A 25,185-nucleotide genomic window follows, 5' to 3' on the forward strand; every position below is an offset into this window, starting at 1 on the left:
CTTCACAATAAAAATAAAACAAGAAGTGTTAACGTGAAATATCAGAGATATCAACTGTCAAAATTAGTACTTAAGGAAATCGGACATTTCATACTTAATAACCAAATACCTGTGATTGAAAACCCAGAAAGAAAGGAGAGTGGAAAGGGACAGAAGTATATATAAGAAAATAATGGCTAAAAAGTGTCCAAATGTGATGAAAACTATAAACTCACATATTCAAGGAAGTCAACAAACCCCAAGCAGAATATACATGAAGGGAACCATGCCAACTCCCTTTATAATCAAACTGCTGATAACTAGTGATAAAGAGAAAATCTTAAAAGCATCCATAAGGAAAAATGAAATATTACATACAGAAGAGGTAAATATAAGAAGGACAGCATGTCTATCTTCAGAAATACTACAAGCTATAAGACAGGGGAGCAACAACATCTTTGAAATACAGAGGATCTCCGATTTATGGTTCAACTTAACAATTTTTCAACTTTACAATGGTGTGAAAGTCATCATCAGAAATTGTTCTTTGAGTACCATACAACTATTATTTTTCACTTTCAGTATTCAATAAATTATGTGAGATACTGAAAACTTTATTATAGGACAGTATTTGGGTTAGATGATTTTGCACAACTTTAGACCAATGCAAATGTTTTGAGCACGTTTAACATGTAGGCTAGGCTAAGCTATGATGTCTGGTAGGTTGGGTGTATCAAATACATTTTGACTTATGCCATGTTAGAGGAAAATATGGTCAAATTTGAAGTCCACATTCAGGAAAAATATCTTTCCAAAAAAAGTGAAATAAAGACTTTCAGATAAAGAATTGATCAACAGCAGACCTTCACTACAAGATATGTTAAAGGAAGTTATTCAGGCATAAGGAAAGATATCAGATGGAAATCTGGATGGATACAAAAAAGGAAGAGCACCAGAAATGGTAAATTTGTGAAAAAATATTTTTCTATTTTAAAAAATCTCTCTAAAAGATAACATTATAAAGCAAAAATAAAAGCTATGTATTACAGGGTTTATAACATTTACAGATGCAAAATGTAAGAGGCAATAGTACAAAGACTTGGAGGAAGTGCTAATGTATGGCTGTAAAAATCTTAAGCTATCCATTAAGTGATATAATATTATTTGAAAGTAGACTCTGATATGTTAATGATGTATAGTAAGAACCTTACAGCAACTACTTTTTGAAAAGCAAATTAAGAGATTAAATAAAATAATAAAACACACTAGACTGATCCAAAAGAAGGCAGGAAAAGAGAAAATTGGGGAAGAAATAATAGGTGAGATAAACAGAAAATAGAAAGATGGCTGATGTAAGCCCAATTATATTAATGGGCGCATTAAATGTAAGTGGTCTACTAAAAGGCAGAGATTGTCAGATTAGATTAAAAAAAAGCAAGCCTCAACTATATGTTGTCTAAAAGAAACTCTCGCTTTAAACATAAAAACACAAATAGGTTAAAAATAAAAGTATGTGAAAAGATATACCATGATAACACTAGAGAAAAGTAAGCCTCAATGACTATAATAGTATCAGATAAAAGAGATTTCAGAGAAAAGAACATTCGCAGGGATAAAGAGGTTTATTTTATAATGACAAAGGAGTCAATTCATCAAACAATTCTAAATATGTATGCACCTAATTATAGAGCTTCAAAACTGATGAAGCAAAACCTGATAGAACTGAGAGGATAAAGAGAAGAATTCACAATGATAGTTGTAGATTCTGACACCCCCTTTCAAGACTAGATAGATAGATAGAACAAGTAGACTAACTCAATTGAGCATGGAAAAGAGTTGAACAGCACTATATACCAACTTGCTTAACTGACATTTATAGACGCTCAACAGCAGCAGAATACACATTATTTTTAAGAATGTACAGAACATTTACTAAGATTTGGATAGATTCTGGGCCATAAAATAATCTCTGTAAATTCAAAAAGATTGAAATCATACCAAGTATATTTTACAACCACAACACAATTAAATTAGAAATCAGCAACAGAAAGTGTCTGGAAATCCCTAAATATTTGGAAACTAAATAACATATGTCTAACTAATCCAAGAAATCACAAGAGAAATTAGAAAATACTTGGAATTTAATGAAAATGAAAACACAGGAGAGCAAACTTTGTAGGATATAGCTAAAGTAGTGCTTAGAGGGAAATAAATAAATTTATCTTCATATTAGAAAAGAATTAGGCTTCTTTCCATCACTACAACACTTTATACTCTACACCAGTGGTTCTTAAAGTGTGGTCCCCGGACCAGCAGTGTTTAAGTACCACTTGGGCTCCACCCCATACTTACTTAATCAAACTCAGTGGGTAGAGCCCAGCAATGCCTTTTTTTTTTTTTTTTTTAAAACAAGCCCTCCTGGTCATTTTGATGCACACTCTAGTTTGTAAACCACTTTTCTAAAGTAGAAGGATTCTCTTCTGGGCTACCATAATGGTCTCTGCCTTCACTCTTGCTCTACACTTTTCAATCTTCACAATGTAGCCAGAAAGATCTTTTAGAAAGGAGAATCTGATGATGTCATATACCTGTTCCAACCACTTCCAATTTAAATCTGTAAGCTAAGTGCAATGAGAAGCTACCGAAAGTACATAAACTTCTAAGCATGGTTTACAGAACCTGCACAGTCCTTTACTTATTATTCGCCAATCCTCACCAACCTGACATCTTCTCTTCTTTTCTCTCTTGACACACTGGCATGTCTTATCCCCCTACCTTGCCAAGAATCTCACACTTCAGCATTTTCTCACATGCAATTCCTTCATCCTGGCAAGTCATCCCTATCCTACTTGTTCTCTGCCACTTGTCCTCGTTAATTCCTACTCACCCACCACAGCTCCGCTTAATGGCCATTTTTTCTTTTTTTTTTATTAGCCTCAGTTTCTGCATTTGTATTAATAGCCATTTTCTTAAGGATGTCTTCCCTCACTTGACAAAATCTCCGTATAATACATTCTCATAGCACCACATACTAATTGGGAACTTACCAGATTTGTGTAATTATTTACTCAATGTCTGTCTCTCCAAAAAAACTTGAGCCATGAGGGTAGGTACTATATCTGGTTTTGTTTCTCATTATTTCTCATGTGTTTAGCATACTGCCTAGCATATAAGAGATAAACATTTTTAAATAAATTGAGTATATAGATAATAGGCTTTTAGAATATAGCCTCTATGTTTCTACAACACAGAAATAAAGTAGTAAACAAATGCATTTTTCAAGTTGCCTGGAATTAGGAAAAAGAAGCCAAGGTTCAGTTTAAAACATAACAAATACAAACAAGAGAAAAAAAAAGCAGCAAGATGAAATCATTCAGACACCTACCCTGCCTTCTTTTTTCCTTTCTTCTTTATTTTTTTTAATTTGGTAATTAAACTGTAGGTGAAATTCACTAGGTTTATAATTACAGAACATTCAGCTCCACAACAAAGAAAACTATTTACTGTCCAGGAAAAATGAGGGGAAAATACGGTAGCCAGGAAAGTTGAACTAAGAATTTTGAATTCTTAAGTGAAGAAATAGAGAAGAAGAGAAAAGGAGGAGAAAGAGAAGGGAACAACTGGACCATGGGGTAGGAATTTATCCTGGTATGAAGCATGGAAATTAATCTCTTTCTAACAGGTAGTAGCAGCTGGTTAAGAAGAAAAGGGTGACCCTTGAACTTACCTCAGATAGAGAAAGCAGGTCGGGAGGCTGTAGGGAGAGAATAAAGATTTACAAAACAGAATGAAACTGAAGCTCATGGCTTCCCCAGCACCACTCTGCTGGATAGACAGATACTGTCCCATAGAGATAAAATAAAAAGAACTAACACGTCGAGTACACTGTATCATGTTGGAGACGGGAGCAGAGGGGGTTGGGGATGAACAGGACAGAATGATCTTAATCTATTTAAGATGAAATATATTTAATCTTGAAATCTTTAAAAAGTCTATATAACGTATTCACTTTTTTTTTTTTTTTTTTTTTTTTTTTTGAGACAGAGTCTCGCTTTGTTGCCCAGGCTAGAGTGAGTGCCGTGGCGTCAGCCTAGCTCACAGCAACCTCAAACTCCTGGGCTCAAGCAATCCTCCTGCCTCAGCCTCCCAAGTAGCTGGGACTACAGGCATTCGCCACCATGCCCGGCTAATTTTTTGTATATATATTAGTTGGCCAATTAATTTCTTTCTATTTATAGTAGAGACGGGGTCTCGCTCTTGCTCAGGCTGGTTTCGAACTCCTGACCTCGAGCAATCCGCCCGCCTCGGCCTCCCAGAGAGCTAGGATTACAGGCGTGAGCCACCGCGCCCGGCCAACGTATTCACTTTTTTCTAGCCACCTCATATCAAAATTGCAGCGACATAAACAGGGATCAGTAAACTTTTTCTGCAAAGGGCCAGGTAGGAAATATTTTAGACTTTGTGGGCTTTATGGTCTCTGTTACAACTACTCAATTTACCTTCTGTAGCATAAAAACAGCAATAGACAGTATGTAAGTAGAAGAGCACGGCAGTGTTCCAACAAGACTTTATTTATAAAACAGGCCATGGGCCAGACTTCCTGATTTAGAGAATTCTACATTCAAAAATAGTTCTGTATTCTACAACCACTAATATGGTGAATTAACCAAATTATCTTTCTTCAAGTTATATTAATTCTGTTGCCAAAGTAAAAACAAACTGAAATATCTTTTAGATAAGTTCCTTGAATTTCTTTGTGACTCTGATATTGAACAGAATGCTTGGTAAATTAAAAGAAAAGGTATCCAATGTTTGTTGAATAAATCAAATGCTTTCCTATGAGAGATATGGGGCAATTTATAAAATAGAATATCCTGAAAACTCAGTAATGGTTGAGAAAGTAATGGAATATGAAACATTCCAGAAAAACTCTAAGAAAAATTACCAAGACAAACTACTTACAATTATATAGTAGTTGTTATATATTTTATATATTTACATTTTATATATATTATGGCAAAAGCTAGGGACTTTAAAACCTAAAACTCTTCATTTTACTCAATTTTTAAGAAAATTATGGGAATTTGAGGAAAATTATAGGGTAAAATTCAATTGTAAACAGAATGGATATTTAAAAAATTTCTGATTTCATTAGAATACCTTAAATAACAGAATCAACTTCTATTAGTCTTACTTACGGCACTGGCAATTAGCAAGCAGCAATATGAGGCCCATATAAAAAAGAATATCACATGAATTAATTTTTATGTTAATCTATCTTCATTTCATCCATTTCTGAGGAAATTAAGACTATGTATATATGCTTGAGGAAACACTGATCTTATGTTTTCTTAATTCATACTAAGAGATTTTTTATAGTTTACTATATAGATAGTAAGGCCTCATGAATTGACTGCTACCATAGTTCTTCTGTTCTTTACTCAACATAAAAAAAAAGCTAACATACAAAAATAAAACAGACTTGTCAGAATGTGGACATCTTTGGCTTAAAGATATTTACTACAGCATTATTTTAATGGGGAACGTTAATAAAGTACTTACAATATAATTTCAATTACCCTAACTTAATTTATGTACAACATGAACAAATCTAATATATAAATTAACTAATATTTTTGCAGTTGTTACATTCTTTCTGGGAATATCATAGAAAAATATAGATATTCTCTAGCAGGAAACTATATAGAGTACTATATCTAATTATGTTCCTCATATGGTATTCTGTAGGATATAAAAAGTTGTAATTTTATATAGAGTTTGGGGAATGCAATTTAACATGCTAATGGGGCACTGTGACTCAATAAGAACACGCAAGAGAAAGGAGCATTCCCAATCTTACTTGACCACAGAACCTTTTGCACACAGAGCATCTTGGGCAGGGGAAGGGGGGGTGTTCCCTGGAATACATCTGTGGAATGCTTATGTAGCAAACTAGAATAAGGTGACACTGAATCATCTGGAAATGTTTCTCTATCAAAAAATCAAATTTAGAAAATCATCTACTCTATGCTTCATAGTTTTTCCAATAAATGATAATTATGATGTTAAATAACAGCACATGGAAAAACTCTAAATTTTATACAATAATGTCTAAGGATATTCTGTGCAATGGGTGGTGTCAACCATACTAATTTTTAAAAAACATATTGTGTTGAATGTTCAAAATATATGGTAGAACATTCATAAGCAATATCAGAGTCTTGGTTTCAGGTAGTTGAAGAAGTATATTACTTATTTTAAAATCACTTAATCAGCTATAATCCTACATGAAAAACCAGAATTCTGAATAGGAAAAAATGTGAATTCAGTTATTTTTTTAGAACAGATGATAAAACAAATTGACACCCTGAACATTTTTCAGTCATGTCAGAATCTAATTCAAAGTATCTACTGAATTATGAATTTTTATGGGAAAATTTAATGTTTTAGGATGAGTACTATTAGTATAGTAGCTTCAAGTTCACATTAAGTTATTTTTGTCTTAAAAATTTCTTCAGAGGTGCCCAAAGTCAGCTTATTTGCATCCAGATATTTATCAGTTAGGAAAAAGCATACGTTTGTTTTGGGAACTCAAAAGACACTGATATTAAAAAGGTCTATAGTATTATTTTCAGTAGTGACATTCCGTTTTTGGCCATTATGACCTCAAAAATTATCTGCTGCAACTGGCACTTCACATATCCCATTTCCTGCCCTCCACCCTCAAAATCTATATTGCATGCTATTAGAAAAGATTCTCTAGAACTCTACTTTGGTCATATAGCTCTTACTACTCACAGAATGAACATCCTTAGCTTGATCTCTTTGTCTTTCTATTATACCCACTTGGTAGAACCAACTACTATTAAATCTAAGGGCCCACCTTTCTCTAAGTTTGCACCCTGGCAGCTGAGATAAAACCACACAGTTACTCCATACTATATTTCTCAAGACAGCTTTTTCAAACCTATCCACATTCCTCAATTACCCAATCCCACCATACTACTGTTAGATTATCTCTTGATTCATAGAAAATGGACTCTAGTATCTCAATATTCTGATTACAAATTACTGCTTTGCATCCCTACATATTGTTCTCACAACCCTTTTAAGAGACAAGTGACTCTTCTGGGCAAGACCAATCTCTCTAACAATGACCCAGATCCCACACTTAATATTCAACGTAGGTGCTTCACTCCATTTCCACTGCTTGCTAACTCATTTCTGTACCTTCAACCTTCAACCTCTTCCCACTGGCATGTAAACATGTTCTTTTTCAAACCTGCCTTCATCCCAGCTTACTCTTACCTCTCTATTTCCTCTCCATCCATAGCCAATTATAGCATTCTCTGTGCTAATTTTCATTTCTTCTTCCTACAATTACTCATCTAGAATTGAATAAGATTTCTGGCTCTATTAGTTCACCAAAGCTGCTCTCTCCCAAATCACTAAGATAACCTCTTGTTGCTATATTCATTGGAGCTTTCAGGGCTCATCTTCACTGACTCCTTTTTTTTTTTTTTTTTTTTGAGACAGAGTTTCACTTTGTTGCCCAGGCTAGAGTGAGTGCTGTGGTGTCAGCCTAGCTCACAGCAACCTCAAACTCCTGGGTTCAAGCAATCCTACTGCCTTAGCCTCCCGAGTAGCTGGGACTACAGGCATGCACCACCATCCCCGGCTAATTTTTTCTATATATTAGTTGGCCAATTAATTTCTTTCTATTTATAGTAGAGACGGGGGGTCTCGCTTTTGCTCAGGCTGGTTTCGAACTCCTGACCTTGAGCAATCCGCCCACCTCGGCCTCCCAGAGTGCTAGGATTACAGGCGTGAGTGACCGCGCCTGGCCTTCACTGACTCCTTATCAACAATTTACACTTTGTTTTCTCCCTTCTTCAAACACATTTCCATTCACCATACTCTTCAGGTTTTCCTCTTACCTCTTGACAACTCCCATCAGTCTCCTTTGGTGCACATCTTTTCCTTTCCCATATCATTGGGGCTCTGAGATCCTAGGCTCTTTCAATCATACATTATCACTTCCACTTTCTTGGCTTCAATTATCTGCTGACTCCCAAATCTTTATCTCAGCTCAGGCTTCTTTCGTAGACAACAGATCCATACTACCTAACTGCTTCTTAAATATCTTTTTTTGGATATCGAAGTAGACACCTCAAACCCCTTACGTCTAAAACTAAACCCCTGAAGAGCTTTCTCTCTCAGTGAATCTTACTATCATTTACTGAGATGTTCAAGGCAAAAAATTGGATGTTATCCTTTATTCCTCTACTCTCTAAGACAATGATTTTACTTCACAGCTTTCTCTCAAATCTATTCTTTTCCATTAATGCTACTGTTAGGGCTTAAAAGATTTTTTATAAAGGTGATAACTTTTTTTTTTTTGAGACAGAGTCTTGCTCTGTTGCCCAGGCTAGAGTGCCATTGCGTCAGCCTAGCTCACAGCAACCTCAAACTTCTGGGCTCAAGCAATCCTTCAGCCTCAGCCTCCCCAGTAGCTAGGACTAAATGGACTATAGGCATATGCCACCACACTCAGCTAATTTTTTCTATTTTTGGCTGCCTAGCTAATTTTTTTCTATTTTTAGTTGAGATGGGGTCTCATTCTTGCTCAGGCTAGTCGACTTCTAATATCTAGGCATCTGTCAAGCCTCAGTTTAGATGTGACAATGTAGGAATCCTTGCCTAATTCCCTAAGTTCAGTTCAATTTCCCTCCTATGTACTCCCACAATCTATCTCTCTCTGTGATCACAGCTCTCATCCCATCCTTCTACTGAAATTGCCAATTCATTTTTCTATCCCCCATGAGATAGTGAGCTCCATAAGAGCAAAAACCATGGCTTTAACCATTCTATCCCCTTAAAACACAAAATCCTACTTAAAACACAAAATATACTCTATTGAATAAATAAATGATGTAGGTCTTATTTTTTCACTTAGATGGAAAGGAAACTAAGAGCTGTAGGCATTCATTAAATATTTGTTGAACTAAGAACAGAATGGAATTGCATTTCTTCTTCCTCCTTTCCACGTTTATGCTTGATATATACAGCAGTTGAAATGTGGTGAAGTACAAATTTAAAAACTCCTATGAATTAAACTATGTCTGGACAGTTAATCTTAAAATGTACAAAAAAACAAGACATTCATGGTAGAAGCAAAACTTTTCATCAATAGAAATATTCCAAAATTTCATTACATACATTGTCCTAGAAATTTTTTTGAAAAGTCCTCTTGTTAAAAGTCTCTTACGTCACCACCAGTCACTAATTATTATGATGAAGAAAAACACATGAAATAATGAGTTTTACCATCATTTCTAACAGGGCAAAAAGAAGTATGAAATACCAAGAATAATGAGAAAAAAACACTTTAAGAAAACATTTAAAAATCAGGTAAATATAACAAATATCGCTATAAATATAACTCTATAAAAATAATGTCCTTGTTGATTGATTAAAAAAGAATGTTAAAAAATAAAGAAGGAAAGTTATCAGTAAAAGATAAATAAAACTTTAAGCAGAACAGGAAATAGTACTAGTAATTTTAAAAATGAGAAAGATGAAAAATAATTCTTTATATAACACTAAAAAGATTTAAATTTGAAAAAGTAGTAATTAGGCATCTTCCATCTTACTTTTCTAGAATGATTTCATATTTATTTAGTGGGGTAAAGAATCATGTTAAAATAAACTTTAGCATTATTTCTTAGGAAGACACAATGATTAAGAAACTGAAAGGACAAAATACGGTTCTGTTGTAAAATGAATTAATGTAAACTACCTTAGTAAACTGGAACAGCATGAAATGAGGATGACATAGAGAATTAAAAATGAAACTATACATTTTATTCTCCATTCATGACAGTCTTTACAAAATGAGTGCATATTTTAGATGAAGTTTTTAAAAATATCACTATCAGGCTTTTTCCCTTTTTTCCTGACATGTCATTTGTTATGTTATTTTTATTTATCCTGAGGGCAAGAAAGAAAGGTCATTCTTTTTAGTTTTGATTCATTTTTTATAATGTGGATTCTACTTGACCACCTTTAAAATTGTACTTATGGCATGTTAGATATTTGAAATTTTAATCATTACATGCTAGATATTATTGAAATAAGCATTTTAAAGTTATTCAGTTAAGTAATTCAATTTTTGAAGCCATAAAAATCATTATCCCATTAAAAGTCTAGAATTTACTGCTTTTAATATTTTAAGACCTGCTATTACTTATTTAGCTTTTAAATTAGTTTTATAAAAGGTAACAAAAATAAAGCCACCAATACTTTCCCAATCCCCAAAAAATACCTCTAAAAAAGACAATATAACAATGCAACCATATGATAAAATATCCTTAAATTGCCAAATGTAACCTGGCACTCTTCCGGTTAAGGAAGTAATTAATAAGCACTCCTACACTCTTAAATATCCTGCATTGTTCAGCACCTATCAATAAGCACAGTTGGAAATGCCGGCAACTACACTGTTCCTATGGTATTTTTGCTAGGTTCTAAAGGGTAACAGTCTCTTCCTAAGGTATCAAGGTCTGGTCAGTATAACTTAGTAAAGCACATAATTACTTGCCAAAGTAATTTTGATGTACATTCTGAATTAAGCATTACCTTAACAATGAATTGTATATTACTCTTACTTACTAAGCTATGGATTATCTGTGGAAAGGAATCCTAATCTTTATATTATCTGCAGAAATGAGCTCAATGTCTGATATGAAAAAAAACTACTCGGCCAGGTGCGGTGACTGACGCCTGTAATCCTAGCACTCTGGGAGGCCGAGGCAGGAGGATCGCTTGAGCTCAGTTTGAGACCAGCCTGAGCAAGAGTGAATTCCCATCTCTATTAAAAAGAGAAAAATTAATAAGGCATGGTGGCATGTGCCTGTAGTCCCAGCTACTCAGAAGGCTGAGGCAGGAGGATCACTTGAGCCCAGGAGTTTGAGGTTGCTGTGAGCTAGGCTGACACCACAGCACTCTAGCCTGTACAACAGAGTGAGACTCTAGTCTCAAAAAAAAAAAAAAAAAAAAAAAAAACAACAACAAAAAAAACCTATTCAAGTTTTCTGATTTATCGAAAAAAATATACCACTCTTCAAATAATCAGAGTCTTAATGTGGGTTCCAAATGGCAACAGCTTGATAGTGGATATGAGCTTGATAATCTAGGATTATAATATGGGATAGCCTTTATCAATTCTGCAATGAGATAGTCTTTATTTCTTCTACATTGTCTCATCGTTATTAATTTATCAAGAGAATATGTATTAGCCTGTAGTACAGTAGTTAATTTTTAGTTACTTAGTCATATTTATCTGTCAAACTGTTTTTTGATTTTATACAGATCAAATGAAAAAGCAGATAATATAACTTTTATATTAATGATATATTTTAAAGTTTTCTAATTCTCTACTAAACATATTTTTATTTGTTTGAAATCCTGGATAAATTAAGAAGTTGGGAAACATACTGGTACGTTTGGCAGCACCTAATTTCATGAGTTTCATACTAGGTGCCAAGAAATTAGGTTGTCCAAATTATTTTGGAAAACAAAACTGAATCAGCTTTCTTTTTCTACCTGTTATCGTATACTTGACTCAAGGCACCTACAATGAAACTTTAAAATTAATTAGAGAAGAACTTACCTAGGGATTTTGAAAAATAGTTTGCCATTTGTCCACTGTTGCAAGACTGTCGTTTATGTCTTTTTGTTGACATTTCTGTGGTCTTCCATGGTGGTCTTTTTCTTTTGTTCAAATTGCTAAGAACTTCAAAACTATCAGGATTCTTGTCAAAGTTAACACATTTACTTAATTTACTACTGTCAGGTTGGCCAGCAAATTTATCAGTTGAAGAACTATTTGCTTTAGCATTTTCTATTTCTTTAGATTGCTTTTTAAAAGAATTTTGCCTACCAGAATGAGATCTTAAAGTAAAGCGCTTTGATTCCTCTATCTGAGCCTGGTGATTACTTCCATTGTCAATAGATTCAGGAGAGTAAATGATTGTATTTAGCTTAAAAGTATTTCTGTGTTCAAGATAGTTGAGCTTCCTCAAAAATATTCTACAATCTTTTAAGGTTTTTGACCTCCAATTATCTGGACATACATTTCCTAGTCTTGGGCCCTTTTCCAAATCTTTTTGGCTGCAATTTATTCCATTCTCTTTTGCTTCTGATTTAAATTTATTCTCTAAACTAGCATCTATTTTGAAGTTAGGCATTGCCACTCTTTGTTGCAAAAAATCATCCTTGATCTCAGGTGGCAAAACACACTGATTATCTACTGTGCTTTTTCCTTGGAGTGGGATGTCAGCATTTGTTCCCCCCTCAGTCTTATTTAAAAATTGGTTCTGGCAGAAAAATCTTAAGTTCCTCCTTTTAGAGTTCCAACCAACTGTTCCATGGTTGTGCAGCTTTCCCTCTCTTCTCCACCTTTCATGATGCAACCTCTTAAACTCAGTCCTTTTTAATCTAGCTATTGCTAAATTACTTTTCATATTTAAGAGTGGAGAGCTAACCACTTTACGGAGTATATGCAACTTCTCTGCTGATTTTGAAGGAGAAGAGAGTGCAAATTTTTTAAAGTGCTTTCTGAAGGGACTGGTATTAAAATCAGAATATTTCATCCCTAATTTGATTCCCTTAGTATTTATTACTTCCAAAGGATTTCGAGCATTTGCTTTTCTAACTAGTGAAAGAGACTGTGTTTCTGTTGTTTGCATAAACCAGGTACAGAGTTCATTCAAATCATACTTTTTTTGAAAAAGCATTTTTACTGGTGAAACTTCAAGTTCTAAAAGACAAGTTTCCAAAGGGCTTGCTATTTTGAAATGATCATTTTCAATGTGTTCTCTTTTTTTATGAACAAAATTTTCAGCTTCATCTCCACTTACTTTCACCCAAGTGTTTGTTATTTGCTCAAATCTATTGTTTAATTCCTCTAATAAGGAATCATTTGAAGTAGAAGTAGCCCACCACCTGAGCAGAGGGTTTGAGGAAATTATAGGATCCAAGGATACTTCAGAAATGGGTATTAATTTATCTTCCAAACACTTTTTTGCATTCCTTGAATATCTAGTTCTTGGGGTATCTTTTAAAGCTATTTTTGTCCTTGACTGTCTATGTTTTTCCTTCTGACTTTTACCTTTTTGCAAATGGAGTTTATATGACTTATGGAGCACAGCATTTCTATAAATAAATGAGCTAGAAGATGCTAATGAATGTAAGAAATGCAGAGATGGCTTTCTATCCCTAATAGAATGTCTCAAAGGTATAGGAGCAACCATACTTTGTGATCCATTCTTAAATATGTCGGCTTTAGTATGCCTTGTTTTATCCATCTTATTGCATTGTTGGTCATGCTTTTCTTCACGCAGCTTTTTTTCAAACATATTATTTTCTAAAGGAGGTAAGCAGCTGCTAATACTTACTTCTCTTTCCTGAGGTGAAATTCTATTAATAGTCACAGATATGCCAGAAATTTTCACTTTTGCGGGTCTACCAGGCTTCCTACTTATTGCCAAAGGCCTATGATTTGGTCGAATGATGTTCTTGGATGGCTGAGGTATCACAGACTTGTTCTTGATGGGTCTAATATATTCAAAGCTGGATCCCAAGATCTCATTTTCAGCAGTGAAGCTTGATACAGCACTTATTCTTTCACCCAAGTCAATTTTGTGTTCTCTAATATTTCTGAGACTATTATGTTCAGTTGGAAAATCAGCAACATTTTTGCTTAAAGACATAATATTGCTTATGTTTACACTTCCTTCAGAGACATGCCTTTTAGTTCTTCTTGACCTTCCATAAATAACAGTCACTGTAATACTTTTCTTATAAATACTTTCTTTTATGTCTGATAAGACAGATTGTGGGCTTTCCCTTCCAGCACTAAAAGAGTCATGCTGGCAAATGGTGATGTCTGTTATTTTAGGCTTTGGGGGTCTTCCAATTGGGCGCTTGATCTGTTTCACAACTTGGGGACCTATTTTTTTTGGTCTACCTGGTTTTCTTTTAAAAGATGAATCAATAGCACAGCTTGAACTGTTCTTAGGTTCTTCTTGTGGCTTATCACTATTTATATCTTCTATAAACATTGCAGAGGATTCTGTAGTTTCTTTTGCACAATTAAATTTATTTAGTTCCCTTTGAAGGATGTCAGTATGATCAGAAGTATAATGTTCAAAGTTAGCATTTTGGATATCCTCATTTGTTTCTGGCTTTTTTTCAATTACATGATGGGTTTTACGTTTTTCAGAAGGAAGATCAACATTTGATTGGGAAGTACCAACTGAAGTTAAAGTATATTTGACTCCTTCACTGCTTTTAACCTCAGATAAAAACATGAGTTTGATAGGGCTGGAATAGTTGGCAAAAGAAGAGCTTCTGATACCTTCATATTTTGTTGGCACATTTTCGACACGGGAACTCAAGCTACCCATATCTAAACTAGATGACTTTTTCAGATTGTCAAGTCTTTTGTTATTCAAATCTATTGTAGGCATATGCTGACTTTTGATATTGCTGGATGCTACCACAGATTTTGATAAACTCTGCTCTTTGCATGTCATTCGATTTAGAGTAAGAGTCATATTTTTCCCAGCATTTTGGTCTTTTCCATCAATTTCTATCATTCTCTTGGATGTTTTACATCCATCTGATAATGGCTGATTATTCCAAGATTTTTGGGCCATATTTATTGTATCTTCCAAACGCTCCACAACAACTTGTAAATTAGAATTCATTGCAATTTTGTTTAGATCTATATTGGGTGAGCTTTCAATTGGAATGTTTTTCATTTGCTCTTTTTCTTTTGTGGACTCAGATACTTTTTTGGCCTTAGGGGATTTTTTAAAAACATAATTATTTGTTACATATATAGAATACCATCCTGGAGGCACAATATTTCGTTTAGTTCTGTTCAAAAGTCCGGAAACATCACTTCTCAAAGGCATTTGAGTATTCTCTAATTTTGAATTCCCCCTAGGATTTTGCAAAAATTTTTTTTCAACTGCAGATTTCTCTTGTGACTTTCTTATGCTTATTTTCTCAGGTGAAGCTGTTTTTAAGCTTTCTGTAAATGCATCAAAAGCCAGGTTAGTTTCTAAACTAGGAAGAGGTAGTTGCAATGACTGTAATGCATAATTTGGTGAAAAGGCTGTTTCTGCATGATTTTTATCTTGAAGGCTTTTAGAATTTTGTAAAGAAGGCCCTTGGCAATGAAAGAATTCTTCCTTGTCTGATAAAAACCTCTCATCATTGTGAATCAATTTCCTTGAAATTTTTTCAGTGTGTTTTTTTCTTATAAAATTTTCACTAAGATTAGCAAGTTCCCTTTTTATCTGTAAAGACTGCCTTCTACACATGGGTGAATCAGAAGAGTTGTGCATTGCAAATAAGGTTTCCTGACGCTTTCGAAATCTTGTCTGAATAATTTTATTTTCTACCTTTTTATCATGTTGACTCAGTAATTCCATAAAACTGTAATCACTGGCCTTTGCATTATGCAAGAGAGAGGTTATTAAATCTCCTAATTTTAAGTCATTATCTGTATTACAATCACTGCTAGATAATTTTACAAGGTTTGCCAAATCTGTGGTTTCTATTGATTTTAATTTTTCATTTATGCGATCCATTAAATCTTGAAAAATTATAGCAGTTTCACCTTTTTCATGACTTGTAGTATAATTATTGCTGTCATCTGAGAGCAGAGAATCAGAATTACTGGATTTTTTAGTTTTATGTATTTCACCTTCATGATCACCCTTGTTGCTGCTTATTTCTGCTGGTGTGAGAGATGGAGGCTGGTTAATGTTTGTTTCAAGTTTATTTTCTAAGGATGAAATCTCTGAGATGACATCTTTCAATCTTTCAAATCCTTCGGGTTCTACAGGTGATAATGGTGGGGGTGAGGGACTTCGAGATCTACAAACATCTTTAAGACTGACTGAAAGGTCACATACTTCCCTTGACAAAAGAGGACTAGGAAAGGCTGATGATGTAGAGTGAATGTTTGGTAACAGTCCAGAACAGCACCTGTGAGAATTACAACTATTTGCAATTCCTCTATTGACTACTGTCTTAATGTATCCAACAGTTACAGTTTGGCAAGATAAACAATGCAAATCTTTAATACAGACTGACAGAGGCTCTAAACCAGAGCTTTGTCTTTCATTTTGTATACACCCTCTTTCTGCCAGCCTATATTCACAACTACAGAACAGATCATGTAAATCATCTTCAATTAAAGACTTTTGAGATTCTGAAGCCACAACACATGATGTATTACAACAGCAAAGAGAAGCAGCATTCTGCTCTTGGACTAGAAATTTCAACATAGCCAAAACTTGTTGCTGGTGATGTATGCACAAAGATTCCAAAACTTTGCTTAATGCTGATTTTCCTTTTTCCATTTTAGTAGCTTCCTCTGATTTTGCATCAACAGTTGAACTAAAAATAAAAATCAAACAAAAAATGAATTACAGCAAAAATACCATTATAAGGAGTTATAATTTTAACAGAGTTTGAACAAAAGATATTTTGGTATTGCTGGACTCCTGACTCCCAGGGATCTGCAATAATGACTTCTCAATTCTTATTTAGCAAAAATATAATGAAGCACTGATGATAATTTCCTATGACAAAGTGTAAGAATCAAAGCAAAGGCCTATTTTTGCAATATAAAAGCTGATTATATATGATTACATTTAAATATTGATAATGTTTAATGTTTTGAAGATATTCATATTTTATGGGAAGTGCTTCAGGAGTTAAATTTTTGTAAAGTAGACATTTTATGTTATTTTGATAATTATCAGTCCATATGAGTGCAAATAAGGAAAATAAGATGTAAGAGTAAAATCTTATCTTTATTTAAAATAGGTATTTTTTCAAGGCAGTGAAAATGAAATTATTAATAAAAGAGAGCTTTGCATAGTCACCAGGAAAATTAAGGGATTTATGTTTCATATAAATAACAGAATGTCTTTTCTAATATTAAGCTGTAGGCATTAACTATTTAAGATTGAAGTCTATTTTTAATTGATTTTAAATACTAAAGTAATTACATGAAAACTAAAGGCATTACTTACCTAATTATTAAATCTCAAATGCTGGAAAATGTCCCCCTGCAGAAACTAATATAAATCTAACTTTAAGACCCAGGATTGCTTTATCAACCAATATAGAAGTCTACAAAAAATTTTTAATCCAATACCAGTACCAAGAAGCATAAAATATATTTAAAGAATTCTGTTTCAGAAAAGTATCTATTTTAATTAAACATATCACCAAACTCTGTACATGAAAATAGCCTTTCACTTGTGATTCGTTACATTTGTTTGTTGTTGTTAATAGTTTTCGGTTTACAGAAATTTTATTTAGGATTGGAATTGGGATATGCTAGTTATGAATTGCTACTGAAGAATGTATTTTGTTTAAATAAGGGATTATTGTGTTGATGCACATTAAAAATGAAGGCATTTTCTTTTAAAACAAAAAGTGGAATATTTTTATTCTGTTGCTTAAAACTGACATAACCTGTTTCACATAAGTATGTAATATTTTATTTACATAAAAATTAGTTATTTGAATAGCAAAAATATGAAAGCAAATTTTAAACATTTGATCAAAATTTCTGCAAAGTAGGTAACTTTACTAGACTCAATGTTTCACTAAAACTAGTATGAGATTTGAAATTAAGCTATCAAAGTGAGAAGAGATGTGAAATTAAAACAAAACTTTTTAAGTCCACTGCTGCTTCTAGACAGATGAAGACAGGACATGACCCCAGTAATCCTTTCCTTTCTGAAAATAAGTTTTTGTAAATTTTGTCATGGTTAGGAGTATAAAATGATAGAACTGATTCCTAGGATTCAATTAGATAGTTCGAGTATGTGTATATATATATATAGATAGCAAAGGCAAGAGAGCAAATTACTATCAAATATTAAGATATAATTATATTCTTTTCCAGCAAATTAAAAGTGATAATTTTCACATAAGCAAAAGAAAACCCAAAGATGTTGTGACAGACACCCTTCAATAGTTTCTAAAGTGATATTATGGCCTGTTAAACATATTTAACTAATAGTTAAAGAGAATTTACATGTTTCTCAGAAAAATGTTGTATTGTATTTTAAAGATTAATATCCTTTTATAACTGTTCCTAAAATGCTCAAAGGCTTTTATTCTGTTAATAAAGGTATGAAGTAGAAATAATCAAAACTAATAACTAGTGTTAAGTATTCTCAATAATGTTATAATTTCAATTTGATTAAATTCACAAAATTATGAACATTATGATTTTTATATCTTTTTTGACATTATAAATAAATTTTTACTTTAAAAGTTTTCTTCTTGAGTTTATTACTTTCCAAAATACCACAGTGGTCAGTAATTCCCATCTAATGCTATATGGAGAACAGCTTCATAAAGATACCAATTAGATATTCAGATATTAGATTATATCTTACATATCAGTTATTAGATAACTAAAGTTCTCAAATTATAGAACTCCATGATATGCTTATTTGGCTTCAAATTATTTCTTTTCTGTATTTCTTGCATGTTAGAATCTCAAAGAAAAGCCTAAGATATGAATAAACAATAGTTGAATACACATGAAAGTCTCTAATCTAGAATTTATTCTGGAATGATTTTATAAAGGTTCTAAAATTATATACTTCATAGATCCTTTGTGTATTTTTAATTTCAATTTGTTTTCTAACCTTTTCCTGTTTGATTCATAAACCAAAACATCTTTATTTTTTGGTGTTACTATCCATTTTGCCCATTAAAAGCTTGTTGAAATAGTTCTTCAGAAAAAGCCAATTTCTAATAGTAATTTTAATAAAACTGCCTAGAATGAATCAAAGAAGTCAGTGTAGCCAGGTTTTTTTCTTTGTTTTTCTTTTTTTTCTTTTACTGAATGAGTAAATCAATCACACACCAACAGTGTTGTAAATTTAAGTGCAAAAGCATTGAAGTGCTTTACTACAAATTACAACCTAGAAACACGTTAACTGAACAATTAAAATTCATACAATCAGATTTAGATATATAACAACACAAAGTAGGAACAGAATTACAGTACATTTACAACACAAGACAGATACATGAATTCATTAGAAAATATTGTAATAAATAATTCATGAATTATAGTGCAATTGATTTATGCATAAATAACTAATTGCCTAACAATCAGTTTATATTAACAAAATCTGTCAAAAATCAAGGCAGCCACAGAGTTTTACTAAATTACTGCGACAATGGAAATACTGCAATTAAAAAACAAATACAAGTATTTGTACTGTAAACAACTAAAAAAATCAGTCTCACTAAAGTTAGTATACAATTTAATATAAAATTGTCATTAGCTACCAGAAATGGTTTAAACAACTTTACTGAGCAGTAGTTTTCTAAAAACAGAGGCACTGTTTTTTTTCCTTCTTTTTTTTTAAAATATAAAATACTTGAGGAACATTCAAATAAGTAGAAAGCACATAAGGGTTGCTTTCACCTTCATTAGAAGTCTGCTGAAACTGGATTTTTCAGAAAATTGTCAATTAATAAATAGTAACTGGTAACTAAATTTATAAAGTACTTTGAAAGTTTAACATAAAGAACAACTTATAGAATCACTGGGGAGAAGGGGAACCCATAAATTTCCCTGCCTTTCCTAGTTTGTATAATCAAAAGTTAACTCAATAATAGAAACATTTTGTTTCTTTTAAAAGTTATGGGTTGAACATTACCTATAAACTATCAAAAAATATTTTAATTTACTATTTCTGACCAAAAATAAATAATACAAGTACTAAAATGCTGCAAATTAACTATAATATTACCTATAAAACTACTGATCACTGTGAAGTCAATAGCAAAATGATCCCTGATTTATGAATCCTGTAGTTTTTGGTCAGGTCATCTTTTAAATGATACAAAAGTGTTCTGTAAGTTTCCCTTTACTATAAACTTCTCAATCAATTTATTAATGTAAATATAGTGTGAGGAATAAAAAAGCTCAATACAATATAAATATTATGTAATGCATTCAAGCCCCCAAAGTTTTGCAAGTAAAATTCTGTATAAAGAGGTCAATAAAATTGTTCTGAAACATTTACTTTATCTTTAACTTTGTTTTTCAATGGGGGAAGGGGGAAATATATTAAATAATCCAAGTTCTGACCCTCACAAAATATGGCTTAATTTTTTAAAAAGAAAGATGACCCTGACATCTGCTGTTCTGTAATCTATTATGTATATTTTCTTGGGGGGCAAAAAAAGAGCAAGAGGATTCATACCCTAGTATGCAGGTAACATTAATAGCTGAAGAGGGTTCAGTATAGATCTCAGAGACCAAATAACTGCTTGGTTGTGTGTAGCTTCTCTTCAGTTTCTTTAAACATATGTAAGCAGTTTTTAAATGTAATAGCTGAAAATCTCTTTAGTAGTACATGTATATGCAATTATTAAATACACACAAACACAAGTGTAAAAACACAAGTATTTGACAAGGTGCACTTATTTTTAAAATTCAGCTATAAGTATTCCTTTTGGACTTATGAAAACTGGCTTAGAAAAATGACCAGAACCTGAATTTTAACAGAAAAGGGGCGCTCAGAGAATTCTGAATATATAAAGCAAATCCCCATTCTTTTTATGGAGGCACATGCTTTATAAAATATTTTACCACTAAAACTGTGTACTCCATAAATCCAACATGGATACTTTGACCTATATTTTAAAACTGCTATATAAAATTACTGGTCTCTCTTATGAGTCTAGTAAAAGTTAAAATGCACTGCCCAGCTTCTAACTACCCAATTAGTAGAGAGTTTACATTACTGAAAGTTCAAAACAGCTTCAGTGTTAAACATCTGTAAATATATTCAAGACCCTGAACAAACTGCAAATTTGGTTATTAGCAAAATGATAATGTATCGCCCACCAAAATGAAATCTGTAATTCATTTTGATAAACTGAAAATGTTTTGAAATGTCACAGCAGCAAATATATTAAAGTTACACTGAGGTTTTTCAATAGGAGTGTATCACAATCCTTAAAATTTAAAGTAGTCATAACATCAACTAACCAGCACATTTAAACCAAAATGATCATTCTCAAGCTTTTTCTGTGCACATCATAAACATGCTCTAAGTTGCATTCCAACTTTCTTTTCTAACCTTACACATTAGCTTATTTTTCAAATGAAAAACAAAATTAAATTATTTTAATAAATTTAAAATTTTTTTGTTCTTAGTATTCCATCTTATATTAAAAGATTCTATAGCTGCTGGGGTTAACTATGCGTCAGTTTTTTTTTTAAAGTATATACCTTATAAACCCCAACTTCCTGCTAAATCAACTATTAAATGATAAATATTAAATTTCATTATACATATCCTTTAAGGTTTTCTCTTCTCTTCCTGGTGGATGCACTGGAGTGCATTTTGTATTTCATAGAATGCACTGTAGTGTAATAATACTGTATATATTAATTTTTCTTAGTATGGAGATAGCTGTCTATTTAACTTTGATTGGTTGTTTGACATACTTACTATAACTGTAAGTATGTTATATAAAATGTTTGCAAACTATTAATATCATATTTCTATTATAAGATGGTTCAACTGAATGGCTGGAATGGTCTTTCACCAATAAAAATGGTTCACTTGACAATTACTTGTTTTCTCACAACGCTTTATGCTATTGACTACTAAAGAAAACCTGAATCTTTTTCACCTATTTATACAAGGATTAAATACAAACTATCAGAATTAAGTAAGCAACTATATAATTCTGTCCACAGTGAAAACCCTGAATAAAACTTTTTTTTCAAAAGGCATGTAAGTGGTTTTTGAACTGTAAAATTTCATGTCTCCTGTCAGAGTGAGCATTTGTAATTCCCACATGTGTGTATATAGACACACAAATACACACCTGTGCACATACACACACACGCAAACACACACACACATACACACAAACATTTTTCCTAACAAGTAATCTACACAGGCTTGCTGCTGTTTTTGCAGCTGCCAGTCCCTGAATCTGTCATATTATATAACCCAGTGTCTGGTAATCGTAGTTTCTTCTTCGGAGGAGTCTTCAGTGTTCCAGATCTTTCTTTTACCTTGTATTCTAAAGTGCTGTGAGGTACCCCATAAATTCCTTGTGCTTTGGAAACACTCATTTTTCCACTCATTACCATTGCAATTGCCTCTTCCATTATTTCATGATCATATTGCCGATAGCGGCCACGTTTTTTCCTGGGCTGCTTATTATCTTTTCGATCCAATCCATCTTCAGTATTTTCAGAGGTTCCATCAACTGTTCCATTTTTAGAATTAAGACACAAAGGAGAGAGGTCCCCATGTAGAAAGTAAGAGTCAACACTTGAGTGAGTTACAGGCCCAGAACATTCTATTTTGTTCTGTTTAGGGAGTATATTTTTCAGTTTTTGGAGAGCTGATCCTTCTAGGACTGAAGAGGTTTTGGAAACTTGATACATAACATCCAGCAGACCAGAACCATCAGGTTGTGATTTTGAAACAGAACTTACTCGTAGCTGAGGAATTTTTAACTGTACAGTAGGATTTGAAGTTTCATATTGTAGGCTTTCATTTTTCTCTTTAAATTGAGTAACCATTTTCTGTAGAGTTAACTGATGGAGGTAAGTGGAAGCTGTTGGGAATTTTAATTCTGAGGTTTCAAGTAGATTTAGTTTACTTTTTTCTGTGCGCTCTGCTTGAGCTCTTGCCCACAAGGCTACTTTTTGCAGCACTGCACACGTTTCTTTACTGTCTTTATATGAGTAACTATCATTGAAATCTCGAGTTTTGTTTTTAAAAGATGCAGGCTTCCCTGCTGGTAAGGCTTCTAAGTGGAGAAGTAAAGTTTTTTGAGGTATGCCATAAAGTATGCCTGCTTTATTTATGTCCAGTGCTCCAGACTGAATGTCTTTCAAAGCTTTTGAGAGCAAACCATCTGCAAACTCAGCACTTCTTTCCACATAGTCCTCTCTGTTTCTGTGTAGTCTCCTGGATGGATGGAATGAAACGATGGTAAACTGATGCATGAGAGACTCTCACACAGCTATGGAAGGGAAGGGTCCACTCCTTTATTATACTCCTTGCTTAGGTAACATCACTGCTTATGACACTTTTAAGTCTGTGAGGTGTGGTAGTTACTCCTTATCAAAGCAAACGCTACAGTCCTGGTAGGACAATGTGTCAATGATACGGTGGCCTCAACGGGCAGACCTTCCAAGAACATAAAATCCTAACTCAGTATTTATAAAAATATTCTCATGATGTTGCTATTCCTCTGACAGATGCTTGCAGAGCAACACTTATAATTTTTATTTGCACAATTAGAGTTCCTTTATAAAAAATACCCAAATCCTAAAGGAGTTTTTGTTAGTAGAAACGTGACGTTACCGCTAAACAAGTAATAAAAGAGTCAACCCATTTAAAGGAAATTTGTAGCAGCAAGAATATTTCCAAACACAAACATCCCATATTTTTACAAGACTAATTTTTCTCTAGACAAAAACTTAAAATGTGAAACAGATAAGTTATATCTGAAGTAGTTATATTTGGATAAAATAATTTATTTTGAGATATTATAAATGTTATTTCTATTTCAAATGTATCATTGTAACTTTCAAAGTTTCTCAACAGAAAGCTTACTATACTTTATGACTCAAAACTACTATAGCCTTAGTTGAAACAAATTACACTCTACATCTAAGATTTAAATGTGACAAAAAAGCTTCCTATATAGTTAATGGGAAGATGCAAAAGTTATAAAAAAATCCAAATATCCAACAGAACAGCATTTCACTACTAATTATTTATTTAAATTAATGACAATTTTCAAAAGATGAAAGGACTTTTTGTGGTGATTACTAGATATATTAAATCATTTGCCACCACATCTAAACACAAGGAAAAAATGTAAACACTATAAACTAGCTTTAAGAATCAGTAAATATAGTACTCTCAGAATTTCATTGTTTAAAAAAATTAAATATTAGATTACATATTTCCCTTAAAATTGCCTCCTGAATATTTAATTTAAAACTCTTTCACTCGTCCTGCTTCTTAGTTTGTATTCTATGATTAAGTTGGTAGTTCATTTTAGTAACATGAACTAAAGTTTGGTGATTGTTCTGATAACTTTTCTTTAACAGAAAGAATAAAAAAGAAAGAGAAAGGACAAATGAAAGGTATGAGAGAGACACACTCATGAGTGACAAAAATTCTGGAGGAAAACTATGTTATGTCAATACTACTTGGAATAGTATTAAGAGTTCTCTGTAGAGATAATTTTAAATTATATTTCCTAGATATTGCTTACCCAGCCATTGAATTTTCAGAAGAAGGATCACATATGGATGACTCTTCAGATTTTATGCTGGTTTTCTTTGTAGAGAGATCTAACACTCCATCCCCTATAATTTTTGCAAGAGAAAAAACTTTATAGTTGTAACAGATAGGCAATCCTTATATTTTAACATTTTGTATTTTGCTGATCTACTTATTCATGATCTAAATATTAACACTTGTATTTGATATGTGGCCCATTACTTTCTCATCTTACATGGTTTTAGCAATAGGAAATGACTGGGAAGGCACTATATAGGAAAAAAAAAAAGAACAGAGGAGGAGCTGGCATTGCCAGATGCTATAAAAGAAATTAACAGACTATATAATATAAAATCTGTTTAAAAATCAACTCTTGGTCATCTCTCCCACCACTTTGTAGTAAACAGCCATTTGACTGCTCATTTATGACTGTTTTCTATTAAAGGCTGCCCAGATAATGCTTGAGGAAGGTAAGAGTGATGTAAGGTGCACAAAACAGAGAGAATAGAAAATGTGATGACATATAAGAGAACTGAATAATTAGCATTTATTAGAACTAGTAATATTTGGCACATATACTTTAGGTAAACAGTGACTCTATGTATAACCAATGTATTTTCTAGAATGCAGTGTAAAATTTTACTGTATTAAATTATTGAAATGTACAATAGTTGAATCATTGACTATATCATGTATTATGGTTATATATATGACTGGATAAAGACATATAACGTTAGAAAAAATAACCTGTTATAAAACTGCCTAAGCACTTGTTATTAAAATGTAGTTATTATTATTATTATGAATT

General features: G+C 32.7%; 1 protein-coding gene across 19 annotated transcripts in view; it reads right to left on the reverse strand.

Annotated features, from left to right (window-relative positions):
• The window catches only part of LCORL (ligand dependent nuclear receptor corepressor like), a 164,441-nt gene that overhangs the window by 14,388 nt on the left and 124,868 nt on the right, over nucleotides 1-25,185 (reverse strand). For 6 of the 19 annotated variants that reach the window (XM_076001129.1, XM_076001124.1, XM_076001127.1 and 3 more), the window contains 3 exons: nucleotides 24,370-24,463; nucleotides 11,651-16,455; nucleotides 7-3,733 (listed from right to left, as the gene is read on the reverse strand). The exons of 1 other annotated variant lie outside the window; for it this stretch is intronic. In XM_076001129.1, coding sequence (XP_075857244.1) covers nucleotides 3,708-3,733; nucleotides 11,651-16,455; nucleotides 24,370-24,463 — 4,925 coding nt within the window. In that variant the 3' untranslated portion in view covers nucleotides 7-3,707. Of the gene's footprint in view, nucleotides 1-6; nucleotides 3,734-11,650; nucleotides 16,456-18,897; nucleotides 23,049-24,369; nucleotides 24,464-25,185 lie in introns of those variants that run through there. 12 more of the 19 variants (XM_076001132.1, XM_076001133.1, XM_076001135.1 and 9 more) reach the window with 7 other exon arrangements.

Source organism: Microcebus murinus, chromosome 3 (assembly GCF_040939455.1).
Source record: "Microcebus murinus isolate Inina chromosome 3, M.murinus_Inina_mat1.0, whole genome shotgun sequence".
Taxonomy (NCBI): domain Eukaryota; kingdom Metazoa; phylum Chordata; class Mammalia; order Primates; family Cheirogaleidae; genus Microcebus; species Microcebus murinus.